The 22,680-nt window shown below is 44.7% G+C and overlaps 1 protein-coding gene across 3 annotated transcripts in view; it reads right to left on the bottom strand.

Moving 5' to 3' along the window:
• Nucleotides 1-22,680, bottom strand: part of SYT16 (synaptotagmin 16) — a 150,923-nt gene that overhangs the window by 49,272 nt on the left and 78,971 nt on the right. For 2 of the 3 annotated variants that reach the window (XM_054027270.1, XM_054027269.1), the window contains exon 2: nucleotides 11,596-12,233. The exons of the other annotated variant lie outside the window; for it this stretch is intronic. In XM_054027270.1, the coding sequence (XP_053883245.1) occupies nucleotides 11,596-12,160 (565 nt within the window). In that variant the 5' untranslated portion in view covers nucleotides 12,161-12,233. The remainder of the gene's footprint in view (nucleotides 1-11,595; nucleotides 12,234-22,680) is intronic. 3 annotated transcript variants of the gene reach the window in all.

Below are 22,680 nucleotides of genomic sequence, written 5' to 3' on the forward strand. Positions count from 1 at the left end.
ACCATAAACGGCGCTTCGCTATACCACAGTTCATTATCAGCTGGTTCCTGTGTATTGGTGCTGATTAAATACAATTCATTACACTTGGAGTCTCTTAACCATCAGGTGCACACCCACCATTCTTTGTTTGCGGATTAACAGGGCGGGAACAAATTCCCTAGCTAAGATATTTGTTTAGGGCTGCTAAGGATTACTATTGCACTGCAACAAAGCAGATATTTATTTTTCCACTTAATATAATTTTTTTTAACAATTTAAGCTTTTGATTAGTTACAGTGGAGCTGATTCATCACAGCCTAACCCAAGTTCTACACAAGCATAACTCCATTGATTTCAGTGGAGATGCACTCCCGAGGAAAAAACATTCAAATAAGGCAGTGGTGAGCAGTGTTTATATAACTACACTACTGTATTTTAGAAATATGAGCAGGCCCCTAACTTGAGACCACAAAACTAGCTGGGAAGCAGGGCTTGGACAAACCTCAGACCTTTCGCCAAACTGAACTAAGTCCGTAGGTGTTTTTACAGGTTGGAGATCGGGTTGTTTAAGGCGACCCCATTTCAATCAGACCTCAGACTCTTCCCTTCACCATACCCACAACTTCCTGTGGCTGACCAGCTAGCCTCTGGCTTCTCGGCAGGGCCCTGATCCGAAGCTCACTGAAGTCAGTGGACTGCCCTGCCACACATCCCTCTGCCCGTACCTTAAACATGTACAGTTCTGTACAGTACAGCTGTGGTCTCTGCTGAGCCCTGCTCTTCTGCACACCATTCACATGAACTTTTGGCTTGATCTGATCTAGACTGCATTGTAAGCCAGAAATGAGAGGCACAGGGACCCAACACAAATTCTCCTTAACCCCCCAATGTCTGGAGAGGAGAAGAAGGGAGATAGTCCCTGGACCTGGATAGGAATGAGAAGGAGAGTCCCAGGGCCCTGTTGCGAGACAGTAGGAAGAGGAGCTCACTGGCCTTGGGTAAGATTGGACCATTGTCTGAACTTCTAAAACTCCCAAACCTCTTGAGACTTGTCCGCCACTGAACTACACCAAATGCTAGTAATCATCTCCTTAGCTCAATCTGGGGGAACCATCTCAGAATCACACGAACAACACCTCCAGTAAAACAGCCCAATCACACCAACTTGCTAGTAGGCATCCTACAACCATCAACTGCACATTGTTCCACATATAATCCCAACTAATCAAAGCAGAGGAGTGAGTTACCAAATCTTCACCTGCGAATCTCATTGGTCCCTACAATGCATCCGAAGAAGTGAGGTTTTTACTCACGAAAGCTTATGCCCAAATAAATCTGTTAGTCTTTAAGGTGCCACCAGACTCTTTGTTGTTTTTGTAGATACAGACTAACACGGCTACCCCCTGATGATTGGTCCCTAGTTGTCCTCAGAGATTCACAGCATGATCCTAATTTTTGACTAGAACAGGTCTTAATATTTTCACGGTTGAGTTCTCAGAGCCAGAATATTGTCTCATGTATCATATATTCAGACATTCCCCTAACAAGCTGGACATCTTGGAAAGTTAAGAATCAGAGGTACCAGAATTAGAGATAAGACGTTGAGACAACCTGCAGTCTGTGCTCTAATCTAGATGCTATGAAAACTGACTCCTTGAATCAAGTGACTGAATGAACCAGTTTAAGTGTTGTGACTTAGGGTTTGGATAAGCATCCAAAAGTCCATGCACACCATACAATCTTACTCCCCTCCTTCGATCCCTCTCAACATCCATCTCTTCCCATAGTTTATCTCCAACAATGACTCAAGAGTCCCATACCACCCTAACAACATCTAAAGGCAATTCTAAATTATGCCAGCTGCCAATAGTCAATTACAACAGCCAGGAATTGATGGGGTGCAAGATAGCATTAATCATACCCCCATACTAGAGAGATGTAGGGGCTGTTATATCAGCTGTGTGGTATAACAGATCTCCATGCACTGGGATGATCCTCCACAGACTGGATAGCCTGGCTTTAGAGCTGCTTACGCCACTGGAATGGTGCAAAACGACCAGAATGCCACTGAGGATCAAGGCCCAAGTTTCCAGTAGTTCCAGAGAATGTTCTGTTTTGTAACATTTGCTTGCAATCAACAATTTATGGGCGTGACCTTCTACAAACGGGGCCAAATTAATAAGTATTGAAACTATAAATGGAAAAAAAACGTTTCAGTCGTTGCAGAAAAATACAATGTTCTAGTTCTGCAGACAACATTGTTAGTATTGTACAAGTCTGCTTGTTACTTGACACATAACGCAGCGAGATGATTCCCACCTTGTATAGAACAGTAGTAGAAGGAGATGAGAGGTGAAGAGGCAGCTTTTCAATGAGAGATGCAACACTTCTCAGATGCTGCCAAGATGCTGTTCATTGGTAAATGAAGTCTCAAGTCCTAAACAATTTCCCAAAGGAAGAGAGAGGCACAGCTGCCATATGGGGAGTGGGAAGAGGATGCTGCTTGGCAAAATGGCTCAGAAAACACATGCACAAATACACACACACACACACACACACACACACACACACACACACAATTTGCTCTGTAACTGTTGTGAATCATAACGCCCATGTTTTCCTTTTCAATAAATTCCTCTTAGCTAATAAATAATTAGAATAGATTATCAATAATAGATTAGTGTAACTTTATACAACCTACTCACCGGTGAATGTAGAAGACAGACGTCTTGCAAAGTATACCTTGGTTACCTTCTGTTCTCATGCCTCTTAGGTAAATAGGAGGCAGTGTGTCTACTATAAAGGGCCAGGAACTGGGACTCAGGATATTTGGATTCTATCCTTGGCTCTGTCATTGACCTGGTGTGACCTTGGGCAAGGTCACTTCAACTTCATATGCCTCTGCAATACACACCCTACAATACACACCCCTTTGTAAACTCTTTGGAGAAGGAACTCTCACTATCTGTTTGTACAGTGTGTTCCAGAGCCACCTCCTGGCCTGGCTTTGGGCTAGCTTCTGCCTCAGTTTCCCCTCAGTTCCACAGACCAGTTACCTATCCACATTCTCCACCACATGGAAGTGTGCTGGCCTGTGCCCCAATCCATGAAGGGCTGACACCACACCCCAGGTCTTTCAAGCCCTTCCTGCAAGGCACAGTTTTATTAATTCAAACAAGACCCCACAAAGTGGCAAAAAATTCACAACCAAAGCAAGCTGTCAGGACTCAAAGCCTTTCAGTCTGCACCCCTCTCTGCTCCAGGGCTACTCACAGTAACCAAACTCCTCCCACAATCCCCTTCAACTAGGGATGAAAATGTTAACTGGTTAACTGGTAAACATTAGGCTTACCGGTTAACCGACATTAACTGTTAACCCCCAGCTGTGCCGTGCCGGCCAGATCCCCACCTGTGCTGGTCCCCAACCCATGCCACGCCAGCCCCATGCACGCCAGCCGGCCCCTGGCCGTGCAGCACTGGACCCCAGCCCAGGCTGTGCCCCACCAGCTGGCCAGTGGACCCCAGCCCCACGGCCGACTGGCCAACGGCCAGAGCAACCCCAGCTCCTCTCCCTTTAATCAATTAACCGTTTAAATGATAGAATTTTAATAGTTTAAACGGTTAACTTTTTAAATGACATTTACATCCCTACCTTCAACTAAGCCGTCTCATCCCTTTTATAGGGAACACCTGAGCTCTTCCCAGATGGGTCTAATAATCAAACAGGGCTGGCTGGCCCAGGACCCCTGGCCTTCGAAAGGACAGACTCCAGGGCCTATCTCAATGGGCTCCCATTTTGGTTGGCCCTCTAGGTGCCATCATAATACAAAGAGTAAGTCTTGTTACTGATTAATCAGAAACTTTTTCTCTCAAAGGGATTTATTCCATCAGCCTATGATAACTGTTCTTGTGTAACTGGCTGCAGAGTGCTATTGGCTATCTGTAGCTTTTTTCCATATTTCACAAGTTAAGGTCCTTAATATGCACTTTAAATCCCAAGCAAGAGACCCACAGCAAAAACACTGCTACTGCTAGATAGCAATGACCAACAGCTACCCAGTCCCCTGCTGACAGGTGTTCTGAATAGGCAGATTTTCCATTTCTACCTCTTTCTTCTTCTCATTCTGCAACACACAAATACCCGTTTTCTGAACTATGCCTTCAGGGAACTCTGACATCAACAGGGTCTGAAGTGCCACCTCCACTTCTGGTGTCCAATCTGAGTCACTTTGGGCCTGGTTTACGAAAGGTGAGGTGCATCCCCCAATAGTCACTGATTCTGCTAGCACCACTGAAAATCAAGCCTAAGGCATTGGATCATAGAATCATAAGTGGGCACCCAAAAATGGAGGCGCCCAAAATTACTTGTCACCTTTGAAAACTGTGTCTTCAGCTTCTCGGTGTCTCAGTCTTCCCATCTGTAAAATGGGCTCACGACTGACCTTCCCCACAGGCCTATTGTGAGCTTCATTCCTCTTTGCACAGTGCTTTGACATCCTGGTTGGAGGGTACTTTATAACTGCAAAGGGTTGTTCATTATTATTCTGCAAATCTTAACACTTTCAAACAACAGAAGAGATTGAAATTATGTAAACGGGAAAACTTTAGCATATGAAAAAAATTAATCCTGCTACTACACACACAAAGATGTGTGCGCGCACGTTAATTCTGAGTGGCTGCTATATGTTTAAAAACTCAACACCTAGCTCAAAAAATCAGTGGACACAGCTCATTTCTATTGCATCATTTCAGAAATCTTCCTGAGACACCAGATATATATCCCAGCTTCTCCTCCACTCTGGTAGCAAACATTTTCTGTACATTGCCTTTAATTCTCTTCACTCACTCTAGTGTTCCCATTGATTCAGTGTGGCCTTTTAGCACTTCCTTTTTTGACTGCAAGGCATTCCTGACTTATAAAGGCTCCAGAGTACACATTCCAACCAGAGTTCTTACAAGTTCTTACCAATGAAGCTGCTACCTCCCTTGGAATCTTTACATTGAGACTGGCTGTCTTTCTAAAAGATATTCTTTAGTTCAAGCCAAGTTTGATGTAGACTGCAAGCACCTGGGGCAGGGATCTTCTTCTCATTATATGTGTAAAGTGCACAACGGGAACCCAGTCCCTGTTTGGGGCCTCTTGCCTCTATAAATATGAATAAATTGGGCTCACTCTGAAGGGAAGAATAATTCCCTCCATAACAATAATTATTAGTTGAAATTCTATGGCCTTTGTTATGCGGGAGGTTAAACTAGATAATCATAATGGTCCTATCTAGCCTTAAAATCTATGATACTAAAAGGCTCAGAGAAATTAAAGTATCTGCCTACCCTAAGAAAATACATGAAAGCTAGCTATCATGATGTCGCTTCTAGATGTACACCTCAACATTTTCCCTAGTGTAGATACAAATCTACTCCTTCTACCTCAATATAGCTGGGCGAGGTTCATATAATTCTACATCATCATATGACTATCATATTATCAAAACACAGACCATAGAATTCCATCCAGTTACTCCCCTATTGAGCCTAATAACTTGTGTTTGACTCAAGACTTCTCTAGGTGTAAATACGTCTAGGATGACACACGTTGAGGTCGCTAACCTCAGTGTATTTTCCTAGTGAGGACAAGCCCTTTTGTGCATGTGTAATCACACACGGAAAAGTAATTTTCAGTTTCTAAATTCTAAATGTTATTCACAGATCATACAGAGGGCCCAGCCCACAGCCTGCCTACAGATGAATGACATCTGGCTCAGCTCCAGATCCTTGGATAAAAACCAAGTCTAAACAATGCCAACTGTCAAATATAATCTGGCTCTTCTTCCTGATTCCTAATGCCAAACCAGATTCCTTGGGTAATGATAAACCTTCAGATTTCCTAGTTTACTAAGGTCTAATAAACTCATGTCAGTGTGATCTGAATGTAGTCTTTAGCTGGCATGGATCTTGCCTTATTACAGAAAAAAATGAAAATCTTGATTTTGCAATGTTACGGTTGCCTCCTGAGAATTTCCTAATTTAGTGTTCACTCACTTATATTGTAACATTGTGAGCACAGTGTCAGACTGACAGCCCTGGAGACTCTTCATTCGCAGAACTGGCACTAGAAGTACATGCTTCCCCAATGCGCTTCAGTTCTGATCTAGAGGATTCAACTCAAGTGGTATTTCAGTCCCCATGTCTATTCCAAATTCAGCCTCTCGTCGTGAATACTAGTTGGCAGTTTCAGCAGACTGTGGTTTTCTGTTTGTGTGGGACATTAGTCCATTGGAAAGTAGGCTCTGACCACCATATTCATTTCACACAGGTGCCTAACAGAACATCATAGCATTTTGGGGTATTACTTATTTGAACTAGATTCAAGCCTGTGACGCTGGCCCATATTCCCATTGCCAATTCCCTAAGCCAACAGGCCCCCTCTTTTTAGTCACTAGTAAACCATCCCATCACTTATTTTCTGCAAGGGATTTATAAGGACTGACTTGGTTCTTATGCTATTTCCACTAGAGTCTTCAATGATAGGGACCTACAAACAGGTACCAAGATCTTGGTTTACAAGACAGTTGTCATCCCCACCCTTCTCTATGGGTGTGAGACCTGGGTAACCTACAGATGACATCTCAACCGGCTGGAGTGGTTCCAGCAGCGCTGCCTCAGGAGATTCTCAGGATCAGCTGGGAAGACTTACACACTGACATCAGCGTTCTCTCTGCAGCCAACATCAGCAGTATGGAAGCGCAGGTCATGAAACACCAACTCCGCTGGGCTGGCCACTGTGTACGTATGCCTCCCAAAGCAAGTACTCTTCTCTCAGTTAAGTCAGGGAAGAAGGGCTCGTGGAGGGCAGCGAAAGCGTTTCAAAGACATACTGAAAGTACAGCTTAAAAAGGGAGGCATCATCCCAACAAATCCTGGGAGGACTTGGCGCGGAACAGAACACGGTGGTGCCACATCATACACCAAAAGCCACAGCTCACTTTGAGGAGAACAGAGGTGCTCATGAGACAGAGAAACGACAAAGGAGGAAAGAAAGAGCACAGCATTCCAGCCAACAACTATATATATCTCCTCCAAGATTACAACTGTCACTTCTGTGGGAAAATTTGCAGGGCAAGAATTGGGCTCCTCAGCCACTTAAAAAGTCATCAATGAACCCCCTTGGCAGACATTATCCTCGCATCGAGGGATAGCCGAAGAAGAAGAATGTTTCCTCCGCATTGGTGCTAAACTGGTGTGACAGAGGAATATGGAGTAAGGCAACTGAGCTTCAGTTAAATACTGATGGGGTATCCAGTCTCCAGTGCGCCTTATACAGATCTCATATGTACCTAGTTTTCTGACAATGGACCAAAAGTGACCAAAGTGAAACAGTGCTAGAACTTCTCAATGCATTTGTGGCACAACAGCAATTGCATCTCTTAGTTATAGACTGGGGGCTCAACGCAGGGATTCAGTGGCAGCCGAACCTAGGCCACAGCAAATCAGCATGTGCCACATTAACTATCAGCAATGTGATTTGAGAATGCAAAGATTTCAATGCTCATCACTTAGACCCCTTAGCCTAGAGATGCCTTTCAATAATCTACGCTTGGAATGCACTGAGGCCAGCAGAAGAGCTAATTTAGAAAATAGGGAGCATGTTTCTTGAAAGCAAAAAAAAAAGTGTGGCTGAAAACCATCTGTTAAAAAACTTATTTGATAAAATCGGTCTTTTCTGCCCAATTTTTTAACTGCAATAATATCATCTTTACTTCGTCTAGCAAAGGTGATGTTTTTCCACCAAAAGGCTTTTCTTTTGCTGCTGTTTTTTTAAAACCAGCAAAGCCTATATTGGGATGACCCTGTAATGGGTCTATTAATCATCTGTGGCTGCTAAATGAAGTGTATCTATTTTCTCTGTTACATTACTATTGGCAACCAGGTCTTCAGTAAGTGCCCAGAAATATTTCCATGGCAACAAAAAGCATTCAAGCATCGCTCTTGTTTTGTGCCAATTTAGCTTAAAAATCTTCTGTTGTAGAGGGGAATATGGTACATTAAAGTAAAATAAAATCAAGATGCAATGTTCTGAAAAGAGTCCAAGGATAAACAGGAAACATGTATTTTACAGGACCAAGGCAAATAATGCCAAATGCAAGATGAAAATTTTTCAAAAGTTTAATATTTATGCTAGTGAATGACTCTCCTTTACTGAATGCCTGCCAGCCCATATGCTCACTTATGTTGTCATTTAGGGTTAGGAAGAAAGCTAACAGAAACAAGGATACCTCTTACATTTCCCTTGATCATTTCAATCTAGTTGTAAATCCTGAAATTTAAAGTTGTCAGGGTATCCCATCTTCTCACATCTCAATTATCATCAGATCATTTCACATGCTCAGTGTCAATCAACGGATCCAAAGAGCGATGGGAAAGATGAAGGAAAGGCATGTATGTTTAGGAAGGGGTATGCCACACTTTGGGTAGGAGAACATGTTCAATCACATCCAAGACAGGGGAAATTTAAAAAATCTCAAGCGAGACACTTTCAATCACGGTTCGGTGCTTTCACACTTTACGGCGAGCTGCTGCAATGTATATGTTTTAGATAGATCCGAGATGAAAGAAGTCAGGGCTTCATGCCATATCGTGCCCTTGGATCCATGCCTGCAACTTCACTGCCATCAAGTCATGAGGGCACAATATGGTCCGTAGTGCAGTGCAGAGTGGAGGAAAAAGCACTAGGAGTGTGGAAAGCTGGGGCTTACAGGTGAAAAGGAAGGGGCGCTTCGGGCAAAGCAGCTGGGTGGGCTGGGGATCTCTGCAGAGCAGGGCTCCATGATGGCTCCATATAGACTAATGTGGCGAGAGGGTGGTAGGAATCAGGCCATAAGAACTAACATGGATCCGGTGGCCAGGAACTCCCATAGAACAGGCACTGAGAGAACGTGGTCACTATTCCAGTCCTTTAATGTCAAATCCTGCCCTCAGTTTGGGGAAGGGGAAGGAGGGCTGGATTTCATCCCATTGCACAGCCACATAAATACCTGATTACTCTGGTTTCATGCAGCATTTGTGAATTTCACCTTCTAGCAGACACCACTCCTGAGGCATGGATTTCTAACCTGAGAATTCACATTGATCCAGCTCTAAAATACAATATCAAAGGCATCAGGCAGGGCAGTTTGGGGGAAGGGGGTGATGGTGGGAAAGAGTAGCATTGGCTGGTTATTCCTTCCTTTCTAATTATTTACTTATTTAATGGGGATGATGGTGCAGGGGGAAGAAAGTAAAGGACAGATTTAAATTTTTCTTGAAGGGCCACTGCCAAGATTTACACCATCCATGTCTGATCTCCCCACCAAGTATCAAAACAAAGGGCCAGATCCTGTGCAGTATCGAGCACCATACCGGAGGTGCTGAGCACCCACAGCTCGCACTGGCAACAGTGGGAGTCGAAGGTGTTTAGCCGCTCTCAGGAGAGAGCTTTTGCAACAGCAGGTTCAAATTTACAGAAGTGTCTAAATGCCATTTTCAAAAGAGTTAAGCACGTGGAAGTCTTAATCACTTTTGAAAATGTTACCCTAGGCCAAGAGAAAATATAAATTCCCTGAAACAATGGCTTTAATACATCATTACCTATATACAACGTAGTCGGGATGCTAGTTTTCGTGCAGTGTCCACATAGACTTTACACCTCTGCCAGCTCTCCCTGATCGCACATGGAAAGTGGATTGATAGAGGAAATTCCACATGAACATACACACAATGAGGTCACATGCAACATTGTGCAGAAGCACAGAAATTCCAGACCACCACCACCCACCTCGAAGGGTGTTGTGTTTAAAGTTGCTCATCAGCCAAAGTTGTAAGATTACTGCAGCCCTCTCTCTCTCCATTATTAGGGGGAAAACTAGTCTGCGTCCTTTGGGTAGCTGACATACAGATCCTTAAAACTATACATTTAACTTATAGACTCAGACTCAAAGGCCAGAAGGTACCATCATAATCATCTAGTCTGACCTCCTGCACATTACAGGCCATAGAACCTCACCCACCCACTCCAGTAATAGACCCCTAACCTCTGGCTGAGTTACTGAAGTCCTTAAATCATGGTTTAAAGACTTCAAGTTACAGAGAATCCACCATTTACACTAGTTTAAACCTGCAAGTGACCCGTGCCCCATGTTGCAGAGGAAGACAAAAAAAATGCAGGGCCTCTGCCAATCTGACCTGGGGGCAAATTCCTTCCCGACCCCAAATATGGTGATCAGTGAGACCCTGAGCATGTGGACAAGACCTACCAGCCAGATACCTGGGAAAGAGTTCTCTGTAGTAACTAAGACCCTTCCCACCTAGTGTCCAATCACCACTTGTTGGAGATATTTGCTGCTAGCAGTCGCAGATCAGCTACATGCCATTGTAGGCAGTCTCATCATACCATCCCCTTCATAAACTTATCAAGCCCAGTCTTGAAGCCATTATTAGGGGGATATCTGCTATGCATCCTTTGGGTAGCTGAGATTCAGACCCCTGAAACGGTTCATTTAACTTATTTATTTTTTTTAAATCAAATTCTGATCCATTTCCTGCTTAGTGTCCTCTTCATAGGTGCCGACTCCGTGGATGCTCCAGGGCTGGCGCACCCATGGGGAAAAATTAGTGGGTGCTCTGCACCCACCGGGAGCCAAGCTCCCTGCCCCACTTCATCTCCTCCTCCGCCTCCTCCCCTGAACGAGCCGCGTCCCTGCTCCTCAGCCTACCTCCCAGCGCTTGCCTCCGCCGGACAGCTATAGCAAGCTCTGGGAGGCGGGGGGAGGAGCAGGAATGTGGCGCGCTCAGGGGAGGAGGTGGGGAAGAGGCGGGGATTTGGGGAAGGAGCCGGAATAGGGGCAGGGAGGGGGCGGAGTTGGGGTGGGGACTTTGGGGAAGGGGTTGGAATGGGGGCAGGAGGGGCCAGGGCAGGGGTGGAGTCGGGGCGGGGTCAGGGGCAGAGGGGGGTCGAGCACTCACCGGCGCCAGTAGAAGTCAGCACCTGTGGTCCTCTTAGATCTTATTTGAAAAGTTGTGAGGAGAAAAAGTGATCTGGGAGTACTTCACCTGTAACTCTCAAAACACATCTAGCTTTCCGTACACCATTTCAAAGCAAACCACACAGAAACATCTTGCGATTCCTGGCAAGGTTTGATTTTCTTTTTTTAAGCAATGATGTACAAGCAGATGCTTCTCAAAGTGAAGGCTTAAGGCGAAAGGCTCCCTTTGAAGGGTTCTGATACCTGAGGCATTTTGGCTGAAATCCACAGCACACTAACATGTCAAGCTCATGAGCCTGAATTGAATAAAAGTGGGACATGAACTGCATTTCTTAATACGATAACAGGGCCTGATTTTCCTCTAACCTACCGTGTCTTTACACCTGTTGAACTCCACTCACTTTAATGCAATTAATTCTGAAAGACAGAGGAGAATCAGGGCCATTAGCATGGTTGGTTTGGGGATTTTGAAGCTGTGAGAAATCTACAAGAGATGATGTAAAATAAAATGAGTAGATTAATAACTAAATCAATCAAAGTAAAAGGAGAGAAATCGGCTCTCTTGCATAATGCTGCCGGGTGGTTACCACCATCTTACCTTCCACACATGCCTTTCCATTAATATTTTCTAATGAGCCAGCCACATCAAGGTCACGCTGAAGATCCCTTATCTGCCTGTTGAGGTAGCCTTCCTCCTCGGGTATGGCAGGAAGCCTACCTACCAGCTGGTGGTCGTCATATTCTTGGTAAAATCCCTGGGATGACAGAGAGCTGGTGTCGTCTGGACGTTGCTCTGAGGAGCTGGTGCCGCTTCTCACTCTTTTCTGCAATTGCAGATCCATGTTAGAGCCACGGGCAGGTGCCTCGGAATCAAGATCATGACTTGTTGATGGAAAGTGACTGTCTTCAGAATGCACATGCTCAGCACCTTTCATGTTCTGGCTAAAGCTTCCTTCATCTTCCGAATCTTCAGAGTAGTCCTTATAACTGCCGTCACTGTCTTCTAAGTCCTGGTTTCCATCTTCCTCCGATTTGTGGTCCACTCTGCTCAAGTTGACCAATGAAGAAGATAAGGAGTCTCCTGCTTGTTGGACAGCTTCATACATCCGGGACATCCAGGAGGAGAGTGGCTGGAGGAAACTCTGAGCGTTCTGAGAAGCCATGCTTATACCATGACCTGTATCTGATGATCAGTTGTTCAGTTTTGCCAGCATGCCACACTTACAATTCTGTGAGCTATAGAATAAGCATTATAAGAGATTACCGTAAATCACTTGTCCATCAATGTCTATGTGTTACCTATCAAAACTATCCAGCCTAGAGAGAAGGAAAGGCAAGAACCCCTCCACCAGCTTAAAGATACAGCTACTAAGCCACCACCAGAAATCCAAGATTTCACAGCAAGGCATGCATTTTGTACCAGACACAAATAGCTCCAGATAATCTTACAGCAGCTAGATGAAAGCCATTATGACAAAATCTTAAATACAGACCACTTGAACGCTAGCACTTCCCGTGGTGCTCATACATTACACTATTAGCACCAGAACGATCTATATAAAAATACTCTGTGCTTATATAGCAAATTTCAGCCAAGGTTCTTAAAGCATTTACAAACCTTGATTCCCTTAACACCCCCTTAAGTTAAGCATCATATCATATCCACCCTAAAGATGGGGAAACTGAGGCACAGAAAGACCTTTTTTTGTTTTGTTTTTTTAATTGATTTGCCCAAAGGTCACACAGTCAATCAACAGCAGACAGAAGCAGAAATCCCCACTCCCAATACTATGCTCTGGCCATTTACTAAACAAATGTTTTTTCCCAGGGGGGAACAAGTCCATAGGCTGTATTCATTTCTATGAGAAAGTTTAAAAGGAACATTTTGACATCAATTGTTGGCAAAGGAAGGGGAAGCTGAGAATAATTACAATGTTCTTTTGATGTTTAAATGAAATATAACCATTTTCTACACTCAGGCCCTGATTCAGCCACACAGTTAAGCATGTCTAACTTTCTGCATTGTCAGTAGTCCCATTGAATTAAGTGGGACTAGTCAGAGCCTTAAAGTTAGGCATGTGTTTACATACCTTGCAGAACCAGAACCTAAGACAGTTTCTGATTTTTTGGAAGTAGAGTGTGGAGAGAGGTTTAAAAATCTCAAAACAGGAATGTGTGTCATTTTTTCATCTTCATAAGGATTGCAGAAAGGCAATGGGCCCTTCTCTGCATACCTCTGGCACATCTGCTCTTCATAGAATCATAGAATCATAGAATATCAGAGTTGGAAGGGACCTCAAGAGGTCATCTAGTCCAACCCCCTGCTCAAAGCAGGACCAATTCCCAGCTAAATCATCCCAGCCAGGGCTTTGTCAAGCCGGGCCTTAAAAACCTCCTAGGAAGGAGACTCCACCACCTCACTAGGTAACGCATTCCAGTGTTTCACCACCCTCCTAGTGAAATAGTTTTTCCTGATATCCAACCTGGACCTCCCCCACTGCAACTTGAGACCATTGCTCCTTGTTCTGTCATCTGCCACCACTGAGAACAGCCGAGCTCCATCCTCTTTGGAACCCCCCTTCAGGTAGTTGAAGGCTGCTATCAAATCCCCCCTCATTCTTCTCTTCTGGAGACTAAACAATCCCAGTTCTCTCAGCCTCTCCTCATAAGTCATGTGCTCCAGACCCCTAATCATTTTTGTTGCCCTCCGCTGGACTCTTTCCAATTTTTCCACATCCTTCTTGTAGTGTGGGGACCAAAACTGGACACAGTATTCCAGATGAGGCCTCACCAATGTCGAATAAAGGGGAACGATCACGTTCCTCGATCTGCTGGCAATGCCCCTACTTATACAGCCCAAAATGCCGTTAGCCTTCTTGGCAACAAGAGCACACTGTTGACTCATATCCAGCTTCTCGTCCACTGTGACCCCTAGGTCCTTTTCAGCAGAACTGCTACCTAGCCATTCGGTCCCTAGTCTGTAGCAGTGCATGGGATTCTTCCGTCCTAAGTGCAGGACTCTGCACTTGTCCTTGTTGAACCTCATCAGGTTTTTTTCTGCCCAATCCTCTAATTTGTCTAGGTCCCTCTGTATCCGATCCCTACCCTCTAGTGTATCTACCACGCCTCCTAGTTTAGTGTCATCTGCAAACTTGCTGAGAGTGCAGTCCACACCATCCTCCAGATCATTAATAAAGATATTAAACAAAACCGGCCCCAGGACCGACCCTTGGGGCACTCCACTTGAAACCGGCTGCCAACTAGACATGGAGCCATTGATCACTACCCGTTGAGCCCGACGATCTAGCCAGCTTTCTATCCACCTTACAGTCCATTCATCCAGCCCATACTTCTTTAACTTGGTGGCAAGAATACTGTGGGAGACAGTATCAAAAGCTTTGCTAAAGTCAAGAAATAACACATCCACTGCTTTCCCCTCATCCACAGAGCCAGTTATCTCATCATAGAAGGCAATTAGGTTAGTCAGGCACGACTTCCCCTTCGTGAATCCATGCTGACTGTTCCTGATCACTTTCCTCTCCTCTAAATGTTTCATAATTGATTCCTTGAGGACCTGCTCCATGATTTTTCCAGGGACTGAGGTGAGGCTGACTGGCCTGTAGTTCCCCGGATCCTCCTTCTTCCCTTTTTTAAAGATGGGCACTACATTAGCCTTTTTCCAGTCATCTGGGACCTCCCCCGATCGCCATGAGTTTTCAAAAATAATGGCTAATGGCTCTGCAATCTCACCCGCCAACTCCTTTAGCACCCTCGGATGCAGCGCATCCGGCCCCATGGACTCATGTGCCTTTGAAAAATCTTTCCCCGCATTACCAGAAAGATATCGGTAAATTCAGGGGGAGTTCAGAGAAGAGGAACAAAAATTATCAGAAGGCTAATGGGTTTAGGAGGAAAAATGGAACCATCTGTACTGCTTGGGTGAGTGACAACTATGGGGTGGGGGGGAGGGATTTTTTACAACACCAGGAGTGAAATCTGGGCCTCACTGATATCATTGACTTCAAGGGGGCCAGGGTTTCACCCCAAAAGAGAGAAGAATTATATAGCGTGCCACAGGGCAATATAGACAGGCATAACTACATTAAGAAAGGGAAAATAGAGGGGGACCATCAAGAAAACCTCTCCAAAATTATACATATAAGGCTGCAGAACAGTATCCAAAGGAAACTGACAGGAGCCCCATTTCCTGGGATATATAAAACGAGAGAGAGTCTTTTGTCCAGTCTTTTTTTAGGGAATAGTCCTCCATTGAATTAGACGTGGATGACTCAATCGATCTTTTCAATCTGCACCTTCCAGGACTGATTATTTTGCCAAATGATGTTCTTTTAACTGGCTATGGTTCATTTTGTAGAAATCTCCAAGACATGTGGCATCATTAGAACGTACTTAAAATGAACATCATTATCCCGGTGATAAAAGCGTGGGTGACTAAATCTTTGACAATACATGTTTAAAAGTTAATGGCCATCACAAAGCCTTCCCGTACATGTGCAGACACTGACCCAATGGCACTTGGAGTCAACTGGAATCTTGTCATTGATTTCAGTGGCCCATTAAACCAAGGTTATATTTCCCATGCAATCACTCACGCCCGTTCCCTTCACTGTCTCCCCAGCTGCCATCCAACCACTCTTCCTCGTATGATCTATTTGTTTTGACTCTGAATTTAATTCATTTTATACTGTCTCCAAATGATATGTTTTCAGCGTGCTGCAGTTTTTACTAGTGATGAGTCACTGCACTGTAGATGTTGGTAGGGACGCTGGCAGTATTGACGGTTGGGAAGGAGAGAGTTAGGCCTTTCGGGGATTTTTAGGTAGGAAGTGATTTGGGTTTGCTACATCCAGCGATGATTGCGAAGCACAGTAGCTAAACATTGCTTCTAAAATGGAACAGTCACTTTAAAAATAAAGAGAACAAAACCTTTCTGCATTTTTGTGAGGGGTTACTAGTTCATGTCCGTGACCCAAGGACCTCTTGGTGCCCACTGGCAGAGGGCACAGGGGTACATAGGGTTACAAGGATCCCCTGCATTCACCAAGAGGGGTCATGTAAGTTCTCTACTGAAAGCATGTGTCACACTGGTCATCATCATCATTGTGAGATGTATGCGCAGATAATGTGTACGGAGTTCTGTATGTATCCTGAAAATTATGTTCTTAAAATAGCTAAGTTAAGACAGGTCACCAGAAGGTGATAAACAGATTCTAGGCAGGAACAGAGGTAGTAAATATTTATATTTCTGGCAGGCCATTGTGTATTGTATGCCTCCGGGCCAACCCAATCAGCATAAAAACAATGGGCATACTTGGTGACAGTTGTGTTTGTTGCCTGGGTCAGGTGCTGGCCTGAAGATTTACAAAGACAAAGGAACTCCAAGATCACTCTCTGAAGATAGAACCTCCTGGAGCAAAGGTCCATATTGTGTAACTAAAAAAGAAGTGGAAAGGGGACTAGGTGTCATCCTTTAATCTAAAGCCAAGTTGCCGGCGGGCTTGATTTTATGAAAGGAAGGTCTCAGCCATTCTGGTTGAAAATGCTGGGAAAAGGATTCAGGGTAAGTGATCCTGTAGGAGATACGCTAATGTCCTGTGAGTTAAGTTTAGGCTGTAGCAAGGATGTTATGATTTTTGGGTTATATGTAACTATTTGTTTCCAATATTCTCACTTACTATCATTTGAATCTCTGTTCTGTGATGACAGATATATTTATAGTGAAAACATGAATAAATGTAAGTGCCACGTGTTAAGTAGAGTTAGATGTCAGGTCAGGCTATGCCTGCTACCGTAATGAGAGTAGATGGTACTACCGGCGGCTCATGAAGCCCACTGCCTTGTGGGTAGCCTGGGAGGACATAAGGCTAAGGGAGCAGCCCCTGACAGAAAAGCACCCATGCCTTGGGGTGAATTTGGGAGAATGTAAGGCTATGAGAGTAACTCAGACAGAAAATCTGGACTGAAGCGCCAAAGGCGGTCAGGTACTACCATCTTAGTATCTTGCCGGCAACTCCTGCAGTGGGTCGAGTACCAGATGTATTGGTTCTTCCGGTCCTCTGGATTTTACCAGTGATGCCGAGAGGGGCATCCTGATGCACAGGCAACTCAGGGCCTCCAAATCATCTGCCCAGGCTTGCACCCTGGAGAGGTACTCCAGCTTCGCCTCGAGCTGTGTTAAGTAGAGATCCTGAGATAATACTGGTAAGCTGGTGTCTAATATTCCTCTGGTAGTCGTGAATCTGTGAGGCCTTGGCTACACTTACCAGCTAGTTCGACGGCTGGAAATCGAAGTTCTGGGTTCGACTTATCGCGTCTAGTCTGGACGCGATAAGTCGAACCCGGAAGTGCTTGCCGTCGACTGCGGTACTCCAGCTCGGCGAGAGGAGTACCGCGGAGTCGACGGGGGAGCCTGCCTGCCGCGTGTGGACCAAGGTAAGTTCGAACTAAGGTACTTCGACTTCAGCTACGTTATTCACGTAGCTGAAGTTGCGTACCTTAGTTCGAATTAGGGGGGGTAGTGTAGACCAAGCCTGAGTGTTCAGTGGATCAGGGGCTGGGCATTCCAGAGGGATGCCCGGAGGGCTCACAGGTTAGTGTGTGCCTATTGCTTGCCTGCAGAGACACAGCATAGTCTGGGGGGCAGGGAAGATGAGAGGGGAGTACCTGTGCTGTCTTTGGCCAGGGTTATCAGGGAGCTGACCCCTGGCAGGCCCAGACAAGGTTCTCTCATGCTAACGACAGGGAGCAGCAAGGTACCTCACAATCCTGGGTACCCCGGGAAGCATCCAGATGCCATTATTAGGTTTCAGATATAATACCCTTCTGAGATTAATGGAGCCGTGCACAACTCCTAAAGCTATTGGTTCAAGCTGTCTGCAGACTCCGGCAAACTTCACTGCATTGCAGTATATTCAGTTCACATTCTGGAGGTTGCCTTCACAACCAGAATACTAAAGAGATTTTTTTTAAATGAAAGTCTAGATTAAGGAGCACTTGTAAGCAGTGATTAAAAATAAAAATACCACCATCTGCAGGACCATGGATGACACCCAGTTTTGGTAGCCACTAGTAGGCTGCCCCAAAGTTGAGATTACCTATTCAGAATCGAGGAAAGCCTCCATGTCCATAAAGCCCAACTAAACTGTTCGGCTTCTAGCAGGTTGTGAACTGGCACTGGAGGGTGACAGTTTCTAGAAACTGTTTGGAGAAGCCAAGGGAGTTTATATCAGTTAGAGACTGGCTATTCCCCAGAAGCCCAAACCCTAATTAACAATGGTGCTGCTTTAATTGATGTTTACAACATGCGTCACAGCAAGGCCATTCCAACACTAAGAATTTTCCTTTTAAATAACTTCACCAGTCTCAATTCACATTTTAAAAAATTAAGTTATGGAGGGAGAAAAATTGATGAGAACAATAAGTGAAATGTTGGTAGGAGAGAGTACCACTTATTTTTAATGTGTGTATCTCAAAAAAAAAAAAATACAGCTTATCAGATTCACTTCAAACATCCCCAACCTTTTCTCCCTCTCCTGAGAAATTTCAGGCTAAATAGCCTGTTTAGTTACTAATTGTTTCTTTTATTTTAGAAAATCAGAGGGGTAGAAAGGTCAATGTTAGGCCTAGAAGAGAAAGCGCCACAACCATCACTATGGAATCTCTACAATCAATCCACTGTTTTCTGATTATAACTGTAAGGAGTGAGCTCCTTCAGCTGAGCCTGAAGACTAGCCAGCCCAGCCTCCAGGCCGATAAATGAGCTCAGACGGGTTGCAGCAGGACCACCTGATTGACCTGCCCACCTGATTGGCTGAAGGGAACCCGCAGACCAGGCCTGTTTTAGGCTCAGCAGCAGGTCTCTGGTGGCTCGATTCTTATGTGCACAGCTTGCGAGTGCTCCTGTGCCTGCCTTGTTCCCTGACTTGCTCCTGTCCTGTTCCACTCTGCTCCAGACCTGCTTCCTCCTGACTCTGATCCCTGGCTCAACTCTTGGGTCCCAACTCCTGCTCTGACCATTAGGCCTGACTCCCGCTTCAACTACTAGGCCTGACCCCCCCAACATCCCAGTCATGACAGTAACTGTCAGATGTACCATCATTCCATTCCTAGGAGACCCAGGAGGAAGAAAGAATATTGGGAGAAATTCAACTCGCAAAATTCACATACATTTAATATCTACGGTAAAATGATCTAACAGTTTTCAGCGCCATGCTTATTTCTTTAACATGAACTGGGAACATGTTCCACAGCTTTGCTGCTCTCTATGGGAACATTCTGACCTCTGTTCATTCTGCATCAATGAGGGGGGAAAATAATTCCAAGGGTACGTCTTCACTACCCGCCAGATGGGCGGGTAGTAATCGATCTATCGGGATCGATTTATCGCGTCTTGTCTAGACGTGATAAATCGAGCTCCGAACGCGCTCCCCATCGACTCCGGAACTGAACAAAACACATCACTGAACAAAACCACTAACCCAGGAACCTATCCTTGTAACAAACCCCGATGCCAACTCTGTCCACATATCTATTCAAGTGACATCATCATAGGACCTAATCACATCAGCCATACCATCAGGGGCTCGTTCACCTGCACATCTACCAATGTGATATATGCCATCATGTGCCAGCAATGCCCCTCTGCCATGTACATTGGCCAAACCGGACAGTCTCTACGCAAAAGAATTAATGGACACAAATCTGACATCAGGAATCAAAATACTCAAAAACCAGTGGGAGAACACTTTAACCTGTCTGGTCATTCAGTGACAGACCTGCGGGTGGCTATATTACAACAGAAAAACTTCAAAAACAGACTCCAAAGAGAGACTGCAGAGCTAGAATTGATATGCAAACTAGACACAATCAACTCCGGTTTGAATAAGGACTGGGAATGGCTGAGCCATTACAAACGTTGACTCTATCTCCCCTTGTAAGTACTCTCACACTTCTTATCACACTGTCTGTACTCGGCTAGCTTGATTATCACTTCAAAAGTTTTTTTTTTCTCTTAATTAATTGGCCTCTCAGAGTTGGTAAGACAACTCCCACCTGTTTATGCTCTCTGTATGTGTGTATATATATCTCCTCATTATATGTTCCATTCTATATGCATCCGAAGAAGTGGGCTGTAGTCCACGAAAGCTTATGCTCTAATAAATTTGTTAGTCTCTAAGGTGCCACAAGTACTCCTGTTCTTCTTTTTGCAGCTACTAGAAAGGCAGTCTTCATAGATAAGTAAAGTAAGGAGCAGGTCGCCATAGATTCGAACAGAGGTCCCATAAGATATCTATTTACCAGGTTGAGATCCCAAATCATAATAGCATCTTTAACCTGGGGATAAAGGTTACCCAGGCCCTTAATAGATCTCAAGGACATAGGGTGCACAAAAATGGAATACCCCTCTAGGGAGGAATGAAGAACTGATATCGCAGGGTGATGAACCTTTAACAGAGCTAACCGATAGACCCAATTTTTTAAGTCCAGCAGATAGTCCACAATGGCTAAGAGTGGAGGAGATTCAGGCACAAGATGGTGACGGTGACACCAGTGGTTGAACCTCTTCCATTTCTGAATTTAAGTAATTTGAGTTGACTCCCTGCTACTGTTTATAGTAGAATGTTTGTTGTATTCTATAATTCTATAATACTTGTTGTACTCCTGTTGAGCAGGTGGATTCTAATCCCATGAACCATCTGGGAGCTATGCTTGGAAAACAACTTCACCTCTTGGTTGGATTGAAACACAAAACCCATTTCCTGGAAGAGGAGATGCGGGACAGTCAAAAGCTTGAGCATTGGTTGGACACACAGGTGAAGCAGGTAAGGACACCTTGCCTCGGCCAAGTTGGTACTATAAGGACAACCCTAGCCTCGTCCTGCCTGATGTTGTTCATCACTCTTAGAATTAGTGTTCCTTTGTCCCAACAACTGGAGCCACAACATCCTGCGCATGACATCTGCTATGGAGGTGGATCTAGCAGCAGTGTCTGCAGCATTCAAGGATCCTTGGAGAGAGGTTCTGGCTGATAATTGACCCTCTTTAATGATGGCCCAGAAGGAAGTGTTCTCTGTGCTCCTGTGGAAGATGATTAACAGAGGATGCGAACTCGTTGTAATTAATGTAGTCATACTTGGCCATAATCTCCTGATAATTTGTGATCTGAAATTGGAGAGTCGCAGATGAGTAGGCTTCCATCCAGAAAGGTCTAGCCTTTTCTGTCCCTTTTCCTAACGAGCAGACCTGGAGTAATTCTGTCTACCCAACTTGTTTACAGCATCCACCACCAGGGAATTAGAAGGGGGATGGGAAAACAAAAATTCTGAGTCCCTGGGGCAACATAATATTTCTTATCCACCTGTTTACAAGTTGGCAGCATGATGGCAGGAGTTTGCCACATGGTCTTTGCTGGATCCAGGAGTGGTTCATTAATGGGTAGTGCAACCCTGGTGGGTGTCACGGAATGCAAAGTGTCCAGGAGTTTGTGATGAGAGTCTTTAACTTCCTCAAGAAGTACAGTATCTGGATGGTGTCAGCCACCCTCTTCATAAGGTCCCAGAATTGACGAAAATCATTGGCCATAAATGGTGGTGGAGGCATGACTGCCTCACCCAGAAACAAAGATGAAACAGGGGTTTGAGGGGTAGCCTCTTTATCCACCCTAGCCTCCTGTTCCTCAAAGGTCCCCTCGTATTGGGGGTTTGGTGGAAGAAACTGTGTAACCCCTAGTTCCCTGGTGCAGTGGAGCTGGAAAATTGCTGCCGATAAATCACCCAACAATCCCAGTATGGTCAGCATGCACAGAATTTTTAATTTGTTGGCGCAGAATGCCCCCAGGAGTAAAAGATGGGCAAGGGCAGGGGTGACCATGTAAATTTCTACAGACATGTGTCAAGCGCTGATCACTGTAGTATCTGAGGGTACATCAGTCACACAGACAGAGGACAGAGGAGCAGTATAAATACTTTAACTCTCAAGCACTTCTCTCAAAACAGGATATCACAGTAATGGGTGCAATATAAAACAAGGATCAGAAGCCGTGAAGGCTCTAGAGCCCAAGCAGTGAGTTCTGAAATTTCTTATTCCTCTCTTCACAGCTTTGCATGCAGCTAGCTAGTTTTGGAGTTGTGCCAGGATTTGTTTTAAAAACTGATTTCCTGATAACAGAACACATTTTTGTCAGGATATTTAGCCTCCTTTCTTTCTGATCCTTTGTCATGTGCGCTCCTTTTGTAAAAGAATGGCAACTATAAATTACTGTCCCCTACAGTTATCACGGGAGGCGGGAGGGAAGAGCGATAGCAAGATCTATTGTGTAAGCTTGACATTAATTGTTCATAACAGTTAGGAGCTGTTTCACGAATCCAGGCTTGTCTACAATGTAGAGAAATAGTACGAAAACAAGATGAAAAATGTTTCTGCAATTCCTAAACGCAAACATTGTGAAATAACATCCGCAGTAGCATCGTTAAATCCGAGCAGGACAATTTGATTGCACCCTGACTCCAAAGGGTTTATTCCATTCTGTGAGTTGCTCTGTGTGACGCAAACTACTTATTCCATATATAGGCACATTACTATTCTATTTAGATTGTAACCTCTTTGGGGCAGGGACTGTCTTTTTGTTCTGTGTTTATACATCTTTGACAAATGTGAGAATTGT

This window comes from Malaclemys terrapin, chromosome 4 (assembly GCF_027887155.1).
Source record: "Malaclemys terrapin pileata isolate rMalTer1 chromosome 4, rMalTer1.hap1, whole genome shotgun sequence".
Lineage (NCBI taxonomy): Eukaryota > Metazoa > Chordata > Testudines > Emydidae > Malaclemys > Malaclemys terrapin.